Genomic DNA, 11860 nt, shown 5'->3' on the forward strand with positions numbered 1-11860 from the left:
ATATTGAAGCAAGAAGCTCTGGGGTGGAAAGATTTCTTTGAAAGCTATAAAAGTCATCTACTTGTAAAACGTATCGATTCCAAGTCTTAGATTTGCAGTCATTGTAAGGAAATCTTTGCACCATAAATATACAGGTATATATTAACAAAACAAAGCTTAACAAAAAAGTAGCAGTAGCTATGAAATAAGTAAGTTTACTTTTTTGAATGATTTCCACTGAGAAGTGGCTGGTGTTGGTGGGGAACAAACAGAATTTCCTAACATGGTTTTCATGCAGTGCACGGCCTTGTTTTTCTCTGGTTTGTGTTCTGTGTTGTTTCAGTAGTTCAGCACAACCTTTTATCCCAAAATTAAGTTGTCAAAATGCTTTAAAATGCACAATGTTTTTTTCTGTGCTGACACGTGAAAACTGTTTTCTTCTCTTTGTTTCAGATCACGGCTTGCTGATTTTCAGCTCAACTGCCAGCCTTCTTCTCTTTCTGCCTCTGGCTGTGTGCGAGAGAGCAGAGCCATGTGCCTGAAGGCCTACACAGGACTCATAGGTGAGGTGGAGACAACTAATTTAAACAGTACACAAGGCTAAAACAAGGAAAGGTTCATAAATGTAACAGAAAGTCACTCAAAGAAGTTTATATCATTACTGCTGGTGTTTAATGTTGATACTTGCCCATTATTATTTTAATTTTTTTTCATAAGATAATTCTACAGGGGTTCACAAATGATCACCTACCAACAGCTGCTGCTCTGGGGATTCAGTCAGAATTAGTTTACTTTAAATCAAAAACTACGTTTAGAGCATGTACAAAAAGTAGCAGATAATATAATTTTCTTCAGTTTCCTGGAAGCTGGAAAACTCCTGATGCTTGATCTGCAGGCCATCTAATAGTGTTTGTAGACGGTGCCATACTTTTCATAAAGGTATATGCTGCAGTAGGAATCCTCAGTCTATGGGAAATAGAATTTTAAGAATTCTGAAAGTTGCACCAGCATAATGATTTTTGTTTTTCTATTTTTTTTTTTCTTTCTTTTTTTTTTTTTATACCCAGGCACCATCATGACTCCCAACTATGTGAGCAACAGCAGCACAGAGGTGTCCCAATGGTGCACATGTGAGGGCAGTGGGAATGACTGGCAGAGCTGTCAGCGCATCCTTCACATGTTCAGCAGCAACATTTGTCTTCGTGAGTAAAATGCCATGAGCTGTAGGGAAAGCAGACACAGCTTCACAGCAGCTTGTCCATAGCTAAGAGTTGATATTATACATTTACAAACAGTGCAGTGCTTGTGATTTTAATAAAAGCTTCAGATTTTTTGCAAAAAATTACATGAAGCTTTTGAAAAAGTTTTGAAATATGTGCAGATTTCTGGATAAAAACTGCATATGAACAGAACAACACACAAATGTGTTTAAAAAAATCTACTTATTGTGTGTTTCATCTTTATGATGAGGTATAAATCAGTAGGCTATTTATGTGACCATTACTGGAGCTTTTAATGGAAACACAAACAACCAAACATTCTTCATTGTAGATGTTTGTGTGTTTTTACACACTGCTAATCTTCCTGCTAAGAAACTTGTAGCTGTCACCACAATAACAGAAGAAATGTCATCTTTCTGCTGTCAAATGTCTAATATCTAAATTAATGTTGAGATACTGATCTTACTGAGCATTTTATAACATGCATTAATACAGAATTCAAAGAAGGTGGGCCATAATTGATGATTGAGAGGATGACTCACTGAACCATAATGTTTTCTTATAAATAAATGAATTGTAAGAGATGTTCCTCTGGTGTTTGGCTGCCTGCCAAATGTGAATTTGATTTCCAACCTCTGGAGTCAATTAATCTTTTTACCAAATCTGATAAACAGAATGTGGCCTCTTGCTGAGTTGTGGCCAAACCAAAAAGGGCAAAAGAACATCAAAAGCTCTTACTCAAGATGTACAGTCTAAGTGTAGAGATAGTTCAGTTGCTGTGAATGAATTCATTTACTGTGTGTTTGTGTATGTGTGAACTGTACTGAGAAACCCTCAAAGATGAGGCAACTAACAGGTTATTTTAATGGGAATTAGTTGTGCTTCTACACCAACACAAACAGAACATGACAAACTACAGCTGGAGAACTGCAACTTTGCTATCAATGGGTGGTTTTGTGGAAAAAATGGATGACAATAATATACAAGTAACTTTAAAGTTAGAGGTTTAAAGCCCAAAGCTGGCATCTTCTCCTGCCTTAACAACGTTAATCAGTTCCATTCCATAAACAAGTGTGAGCAGCTTATGTTAGACCATGTATGAGCAATCTGAACCATCAGAGTCCATTCTGTACAGTAGACAGGTCTCCAGAGCTGTGTTTGTGTGTAAAGTGTTCATCCATAAATTATTGATTGCGCTTTCTTTTTACCACTCTGATAGTAATCGTGCTTATGCATCGCACCCTGGCCTATTCATTGACTTTACAAGTCTTTGCGGGTAGTAGATTCCTGTAGTTACCAGTCAATCGAAATTCCTACTAGCCAGATTAAGGGGGAGAATAAACCAGGTTAGAAGTGCAATTGAATGCATCATATCTGTTTCTTTAAATAGTTTTTTTTTTGTTTGTTTCGTTCATGAAAATACTTACGAACAATATTCTTTTTCTCCAGCAAAGAACAAAGTATGTTTTGCTTAGTCTTAACACATTTGAAATGATCTACTTTAAACTTTAGCTTTGTAGATTTTTTCACACCATCACTTGAATGTTTAAATTGTTTAATTTATTTTCAACATTCTCCCCTACCTCCTTTCTTTTCTTGTAACCAGCCTTGTTCTTTATATGGTCCAGTTACCGCCACATTTTGTTTTTTGTGCTATACGTCATTTACTTTGTTTACATTTTACTTCTCATTCAGCTGCACTTTGTTCAGGCAGGAGAGCGTGAACGACACCATGCATGCTTAAGTAAGCACGCTACAAATGGATGTATGATATGTCACGGAATAGTGTTCATGGGAAATGTAGAGAAGGACTTCCAAGCTGGTCAGTAAGTTTATATTTATACCCTCCAAAATGATTTTTTCTTGTTAATCTAAATCCTGATCCTGGTCAAACTTTTGGTTAATATCAAAAAGATTAGGACTATGGTTATTCTTACAGTGGTCCCCTGTAGAAAGGAAGGATTAAAATGTAGAATGAATAGGATGGAATTACATTAAGTAGTGATATTTGATTACATGCTTAAGTTGGTTAAACATAAGAAATACAGATTAAATACATAAAATAGTAGCTTTCCTCAACAATTGCAATGTTAATTTTTAAGTATTTATTTTACTGTTCTTTAATTTGATAGAATTTTATTTATTGGTGTGCAAACACCATGTTTTTGTTTTCATATTTATGCAACCAAAGCTTTATAAGATTTAATCAGACCTAATAACATTTGGAGCTGATGTATATTTACATTATAGACTGGGCTAACAGGATGCCACTCTTATATTAAAGCACAAAACCATTAATTATTCAGTCTAAAGATGATGAAATTTCAGAAGATTTTAGTCATTAGAATTTATTCAGAAGGTGATGTTGATATTGGTACAGGCTTCATGGGTCATATGGCTGTGGCGATAAAGCAGACTGGGCCAAAGTTATGCATGTTACTTACACAATATTTAGTGTGTCCAGGGTTCCTACAGGTTTTTACAAGTTAAATTTAAGACTTAAGACTTTTTAAGACCCCGCGGGAACCCTGGTGTCTATCCAGTGCTTTGAAGATGCACTGATCCTGTTTTAGAGGTGATTCAAATATGAATAAAAATGTAAAACTGATGAAGATGTTCCCTTTTGGTATTGTTGCAGTCAATGCCATCAACTCCATGGGAATCTCTGCCCCTCCTCCGGTGGAACACACTCCTGTGCCAGTTTCTCAGCCCTCCCCCCGTGTTTACCAAGAGAGTGTCCACGTCAGCGTTAACACTCTCCCTGAATTCAACAGCGTAAGTACTTACTTCTACTCTACTTCTTACCAATTCAGCTGACTGTACACTATATCAGGTTTAACACATACACATCACCCAAGACTGTAACAGTGAGTAAGACCCAGGAGCTCCTTGTATAATCTCAGATTATTTCTCTTTCCCTCCTTCTCTTATCTCCAACTCTCAGTGTGGTTGAGGATTAGCAGTAGGTGTTTGCAGCGTAAGACTCAACCCTTACTGTTAATATTCATGAACGCAAACTGATCTGTTTCTTATTCTTCATTGTAAGTCTCCTCATTCTGAATCTCCTCCTGCTATTCAGTTTCATGGCTTCCAGATACACAGTTCATGCAATCGAGATTCCTATTTGTCACATGCACCTTTACTGAAATAAATGATATAGAGAATGATATCTAGTGGATATAATAAAGTGCACATCCGCTGCAGTATAAAACCAAATTACCTTGACATCATTGTGCTTAAAAGGGCAACTGAAAAAACATGAATGTTCATAAAATACACATTTGTCCTGTAATTTTAATTCTAGTGAAATGTCATAGTTGTTTGAATCTAGTATATAAATTAAAATCGAAGTTCAAGCAAAGGCCTGTAATCAAGGCTCTGTCTCTTTCAGACCAACTGTGTTTATATGTCATCCATGCCTGTTTAAATGAAGGCTTCATTGTATTGAGGGCAAGGCAGTTAATGGGAAAATATGTAGAATAATAGAGTGGTGCACAGACAACACATCCTCCTCTGCTAATTTAATTTTAAAGAAAGTGTTCAGGGCCAAAACATGAAGGTTCTTCCTTTGCTCATCATCCAATTTAGCATCAGTAAATGTGGCCTTGTGGTTTTTGTGTTATTTTGCAAACAAATACAGATAGATAGTCAAATCACCTTGACCTAGGAATACAACCCTTCAACAAAAGGAATATTTCCATCTGTGTTCTTTCTTTCTCTTTCTCTTTCTTTCTTTCTCTCTTTCTTTCTTTCTCTTTCTCTCTTTCTTTCTTTCTTTCTTTCTTGCATATGTTTAAGCTGAAAAGATAGATGGAAATTGCAACATTAATAAAAAAAATCTTTTGATAAAATCATGAGGGAAGATGTGTTCTGTAAATACGTTTTCAGATGAAAAGGTTCACATCAATGATCATCTGCTTTATGTCTAAAAAATAGACACGATCTTTCTTTATTTTGACATATTTTCATGGTCAAACTGCCTGTTTTTGTGTGTCTTCTAACATAAGTTGTTGTTTTTAATTTAGCAACCACTATTAAGTTTATAAAGTCATATGTACAACACCAGTCAAAAGTCTGGACACACTTTCCCATTAAATAATGGTCTTAGACATTGAACAGTTGCACATGTGCATTCAAAAGTTTAGAAAAGATCAAATTGTTCACTTGTAAAGATTATAGTTAAAGGCAAAATAAGTAGCATTGACACCTAGTGTTTCAAATCAGAGGTGCAGTCGAAAGAGAAAAACATGGAAACATCATGATGAGGAGCGAAGATGATTCACACACACAGTAAGTTGCTATGCCTTGCAATGCTAGCGCTAATTTCACACGCTAATTTACGTTAGCATAAAATAGAGTGTAAACGAATGCCACGCAAAGGCTGTTTTTCCTTAGTCTCACCTAATAAATTAATTTGATAGTAATTTCATAAGTTTATAAGGACAAACACACCATTCACTCGGCCCAAACATCATTACATTTGTTGTTGTAAACTAATAGGCCACCAGTTCACTCCACATCATACAGTCACGCAAATTAATTTAACGAGTGCCGAGAAATAAATTAGACTAAAATCTTTGTAACTCAAGATAAACTTTTCGGTTAATTTAAGCAAAATTCCGGTGTTCACCTGTCGAGGAGAAACTTTGCCAGCTCAGACTTCTCCACCTTTCAAAAGATTCTCCAATATTGATCCTCGTTTTATTCCGTTTTTGGTTGTTTGCTTTTTTAGCAGGATGCCGAGGCTTTTTAGGTTTTTCTGAAACTATTTCTGGTCCGCTTCTTTTACTAACAACCATACCTGCACGCTGCTGCTCTTTTGCCGACATAAAATACCAAACGCTGCCTTGTTGTTAGGCAATAACCGTGGGGAGTCGCATATGACTGGTTAAGGAACCAGGAAGCTGGAAAGAGCAACACAGTGCACCGAAGTTATTCCGGCACGGAACTCTTAATTTGAAGGAGAAAAACTTGACAAAGACAGCTTCCTTTTGTCCCTTGCAGCGAATGAGAACATTTTAAATTATTTTTATGGAAAAAATCCCAATTATTCAGCCTTTAATTTTAGGAGCATTTTGAAAGCCAATAATCCCTTATTTTTTATGAGTAGTGTACATCTAAGCCAAGAGCATTTCCATTGTTCGTTTAGAGCTTAAAGTTTTGTTTAGCACAGTATTCTAACTGACCATCAGTGCCTTAAACTGACTTCAAATCTTTCAAGAAAATAAAATATTTTATAGATTTAAATTTTAAAGAGGTCATTATGTATTTTCCTCCTTTTCTTCAGTGTGTTTAATATAAAAATGTTTCTAAAAATAGTTTGATTTACTTATATTTTTATATGTGTTAAATATCTTCAAAGCCCAAGCTAAACAACACAAGTCAATCTCGCCCACAAAAGACCTGCTCCTGAAATGCCTGAAACCCCTCATTTGTCATCCCAAGTTTTTTGTCTGTCAACGGCATCACATTTTCATGATAACTGCCTACTGAGGAGTTTGGCACACTTCAAACAATGAATAAGTGTGACTTCAACTGACTATGGACTTGTTGTTATGAGAGCTGCTGTTACGTGGATGGTGGATTATAAAAACAATGCACTCAATTCAACCACCATGTACCAGCATGAGTGTGCTCACAACAATGACTGGAAGTGCCCGCTAGGGCAACACTTTATATTCATTTCTTCAGAATACGATCAAATCACACTGCCAGGAGGGTGACAAGAAAGCAATTCAAAAGTATAAAAATGATGGCCTTCAAAGGCATTGCATCTTTTCCAGGAAGAAGTAAGCTGTTCTTACAACTCCTACTAGAAATGAAAACTCCATTGTTCCTTGCCCATACAGTATGTATAGAAAAGGAGCTACCAGAAAGGGAACTCACTACACCCCCTTCAGGAAAGATAATACAGAAGATAACTAATCTGCAGATATGGAGATAAAAACATACTTCACGCATTTCACTGATGCCTTTAGCCAATCCAGGCTGAGTTGTTCCATCATGAAAATGGTCACAGTGGTGCAGGTGAGCATCAGCAGACCTTTTCCTATTGCTGAATCTTTGCTGCCTGATTGGTTATAGTCAAATATTTTGCTTTTCTAACTGAATAAAATTATCCAGAAGTATCTAAGCAGTCTTGGTAAGAGATGTCTTAATTATCCAAATGCTATGAAAAGGAGCTCCAAGGTTTCCTTTAAGAACTTGCCTTTCCCAAATTGGGTGTCCCAAAATAATTTTTAGGGGATCGCCAGGTCATTGTGAAAAAATATAGCCTACATTTATTAAATAAATTTGGAATTTTTATTAGAGCTGTTAAAATTAGCATATTAATGAAAAGAGATTAATCTGTGAAATTAATGTGTTAATTTAATATTAATGCCATGTTGAAAATCCAAATTTCTCAGTGAGAAGCTGAATTTGGGCACCTAGTGTAGATGCCTTGTCACCTGAATAGACTCTACCAAAAACCATGCTATCCCTTGCATTTTGAATTTTTGTCATCAGGTGTCCAGATACAAAGTTACTACAGGTGCTTTTTTTAAACATCCAAATTTAGCCCTATCTTAGCAAGAGAAGCTGATTCTTGGCATGTGGGTGCTTTGTCACAGCTGTTAAAATAATCCACCAAAAAACACTTCAAGGCTTGAGTGTTATCAGCCTGTGAAATGTTTCACTTGCATGACTTTTTCTTTCCTTTCCTAATTATGAACCTTAAAGTTATATTATATATTACATTTTAAACTAATGATTTGACATATTGTCTCTGTGTAGAACTGTGATTATGTATCTTTCAGCAGAATATTTATTGAACAGTTTCAGTGCTACAGACCTGTATCACACCTTAGTGTAAGTGTGGTTACATTTTTTTCCGCCACCTGTCCTTAATTCTATGACGTTTTCCAAGGAGGAAAAGGAAAAAAAATCTTAGGAAAAGGTAGGAGCTCTTTTTTTGACTATTCGACTGCTTTAATGTCAAATGGCATGGTGATGGTCTCCAGTGCTGGTGCAGGTCAAGACATGATCCCTAATTCCTGAGCCCTTTTCTGTCAAAGTCCAACATCATTGCCTAATCTGTGGACCACTCAGAGCAGATTGAACCTTTCAGAGAGGAGCTTTAAAAAGACAGGAAACAAAAATGGGCTGTTTCATAATGAAGGAAAAGAGGTGCTACAACAATGCAATGTTTTTTTTTTTTGTTTGTTTTTTTAATTCAACTTTGTAAACCTATTCTAGTGGAACACCAGAATTAATTTATGATTTTCTAAATTAACATAAGCTGAGTTGTGATTGTCGTTATCAGCCCAGTGATCATTTGTGAGCATGTGCATTTCACAGAAGATGGACACTGAGATTCCTGCTGTTTTGGCTGTAGCGTTAAAAACATTCATATATGTGGTATAGTCTGTATTTTCTTTCCTGATTTCACCTCTATGCTTGGCTGCTCTGGTTAATTAGAGAAATCATTCCTTTGGTGCCTTTACAGATGGAGGACAGTGCGGAAGAGGAAGAAGAAGAGGAAGCAAGCGAGAAATTCAACATCATCCCACCATATTCTGACAAGGATTCCAACATTGAATCGGGTGCCAGAGGGAGTCAGCAGGGAGCAGCTAGCCAAGCAGTACCTGCCTTGCCATCAGTGCTGCTGCCAACTCTCATCCTGAGCTGGAAGTGTTGGTTCCACTGAAAACCCTCAGCTAACATTTTACACTTGCTTCTGCTGTCAAATCCATCCCAACACTCAGCGTAAACCACAGAGGACAGTTGTAAAGAAGAAATATAAATGCTCACTGCATTTTTTTTTTTTTCTTTCTTCCCTTTATCAAATATCCAAACTTGATGTTTTAATTCAGTTTTTCCTCTTGGGTTTTCTCAACTTGAACAAGATTTCCATCATCCTGCAATGTCTTTGCTCAAGTCATCCTCCATGAAAGGAAGACAGCAACATGAGCAGATGTGAGTGCATCGGCAAATTGAGAAGTGCTGTTTGGGCAAATTCTAACTCAAGCCTGCTTCAAACTCAAAGTACATCCCCTCTTTTAAAAACAGAAGCACATCGCCCAAGGCTACACACACTATACATGCTCCGAAAAACCATACCCAGTCTGCTCTGCTGCAGCCAGGCACGAGCACAGCTTTTCCTTTCTATTTCATGACTCATGACTCATGCCACATCCGTTTCTCTGCTGGCCCTTCAGCTCTTCCTCTCCCTCCGTCATGCTGCGGTTGAGCAAGATAATCCACTTTGCTACAAGCTAATAAGAAATGAGCCCCACTTAAACGCTTTGTAAAATTAAAAGAGAAACAGTTTTTGAATTTGCTGTATTTAAAAAGGGATGAAATGCAAACCAGTACATTGTCACATTTTGTTTTATTTCACTTTGTGCACAAAAAAAGCAGTCTCTCTCTGCTCGTTTCTTTTTGTTAACACGACGCTTAGTGTTATTCCTGCCACGCCAAGTGACTGAGAACTCAACCACAGGCAAAAGTAATGAGATCAAATTCCATTGTAGAAAGAACATGGAGAGAAAAGCAACATAAGCAATTACAGGACAATTCAAATTGCTCTGCATACAGAGGAGATCTGGAGTAAGGCTCACGGGAGAAGAAAGCCAATTTACTGCTGTCATACCCTCTCACTTTTTTTAGCGCTCCTTCCCCATCATGTACATTAGATGGTTTGAAAGCGAGGTGCAACGATAGGGACGGACACAGGAGGCTGTAAAGCCTGCTGGCTGCTCTGATCATTGAGCACCACATTGGGCCATTCTCCCTGCCTGAAATATCTTTTGCTGATGTTAATGGTTTTTCCTCTTATGGCTCATTTTCCTGTGAAATTAAGGAGCTGCAGGGATGGAGGTAAAGGGAAGTACAGTGAAGTTTTCATAGAGGGATAAACTTGTCTACTCTGATGATGGGTTGGCAAAAAATAACCAGTCTGGGCTTTACATGGAAAATTCTTTCTACTACTTCATCTTGTGGATTCATTGCAGATATACATTCATTCTTTTTAAAGTCATTGTATGTAGTGGTGTAATCAAACTGACCAATCCTTGTAAGGTATTACAACGAATCCTTATTATATCTTTAAACATAATTGGGAGACTGCAGCTTTATTAGTCCCCACCTCTGGACACGTTTACATGATGACTTATTAACATGAAAACTGAACAGTATAAGACAGAAATGCAACAGCACTCGCATGCTTGCCTGTGCAGGACTGTCCTATTTCACATTTTATTGAAGCGAACGATGGACATTAGTTGTGTCATTGTGAGATTAGTGGACATGCAGTGACGGTTACACACTTCAAAGCAAAGTGATATCATGCTGTTTTTTAATTGCAGTGTGCTGGAAGAGGCAAAGAAGTGGATGAGGAAAAGATCTGTGTGAAACGCTCTGAAGTGTGACTGCAAGATTAGTTCATGGAAAGAAAACGTGTGCATAAAAGAATTGAAGCAAAACATGTGGTTGGAAAACCAGCTGGTATTCACATTTATTAACCCGACCTTGGAGGAGACATGCCGCCATGCTTAAGAAACCTATTCCTTTATGGTGTCACATTGCAGAAACAGCAGCGCTGCAGTGAGTTATAGTCAACAGCATCCAATGACAAGTCACAGTAACTGCATCCAGTGTGCTCTGGCCTTAATGACTTAATATGAGTTCACAAGTATTTTCACTTTTCAGTAAGTTTGTTTATATTTTTAAACAATATAAACATTAGTTTAAGGTGTGTCAAAGATAAAAGACCCACTTTTTATCCATAAATCTAAATCTTAAAGGAAATATGTTAATATTTCCGAATTAAGGCAGTTTAAATCATGAAAGTGGTGAGACTGTGTACAGTACTATTCAATGTGCTAATTCTCTCATACTAACATATCAAACATGCCAAATCAGTCTGACTATAATGTGTAATAAGTGTGTAATTTTGTGCCATAGCAGTAAGAATGACAATTTGTTAAAAGAATAAAAATGACAGTGAAAAATTTCATGTCTGACAGAAAACGTACTTGTTCATGACCAAGAAAGATGGAGAGAAAAACCTGTGGTTTGTGAATGCAAGATATTTTATTCCTCTTTGCATTGCTTTTCCTGACTTGTGGTACATAAAAGGACATTGGTGTTCTTGGCAGCAAATATGAACATTAATTCAATCAAAGATTAGTCTGGTAGTTAGCCAAAAATTTCACTGCATGCTTGGACAATAATTTGCTTTAATTATAAAGGAATTGTTCACACTGGTAAGACAATTTTCCCCCATAGCTCATATCAGCTTTGGACAAAACTGAGCTAGGACACTTGTATCTCTATTTTAGTCCTGACTGACAGAGATGATTAAAGAATCTCACAGATTTTACATCCAAAATGACACTGCTATGACATGTACAAGCTGTAGTGGGATGACTTGAGGACCCCCCTTAAAAAAAATAAAAAAAATAAAAAGCTGAAACAGAGTCTGGCATCAACTTGCACTTTAATTATGAAAAGTACAGCATGAGGGCTCTTGGCCTTTGTTTTTTATGTCTAACTCAGCCAACTGTCTACAAAGTTAACTTCTACTTTATTAATCCCCCAGAGGAAAAATATCTTCTACATTGTACCCATTCTATTTATGAGCGTTGGGAATCCACCAAGCTCCCAAGATGATTTGCATG

General features: G+C 36.9%; 1 protein-coding gene across 2 annotated transcripts in view; it reads left to right on the forward strand.

The window, feature by feature from the left end:
- The window catches only part of LOC121654917 (GDNF family receptor alpha-4-like), a 34740-nt gene extending 23507 nt beyond the window's left edge, over window positions 1–11233 (forward strand). Inside the window, exons 5-9 of one of the 2 annotated variants that reach the window (XR_006013046.1) lie at window positions 433–542; window positions 1047–1181; window positions 3838–3974; window positions 8686–9155; window positions 10547–11233. Coding sequence is in view for 1 of the 2 variants with exons in the window: in XM_042009286.1 (XP_041865220.1) it covers window positions 433–542; window positions 1047–1181; window positions 3838–3974; window positions 8686–8886 (583 nt within the window). In the remaining variant the exon portion in view is untranslated. Of the gene's footprint in view, window positions 1–432; window positions 543–1046; window positions 1182–3837; window positions 3975–8685 lie in introns of both variants that reach the window. The other variant, XM_042009286.1, reaches the window with a different exon arrangement.
- Window positions 11234–11860: the final 627 nt, after the last annotated feature.

Source organism: Melanotaenia boesemani, chromosome 15 (genome assembly GCF_017639745.1).
Source record: "Melanotaenia boesemani isolate fMelBoe1 chromosome 15, fMelBoe1.pri, whole genome shotgun sequence".
Lineage (NCBI taxonomy): Eukaryota > Metazoa > Chordata > Actinopteri > Atheriniformes > Melanotaeniidae > Melanotaenia > Melanotaenia boesemani.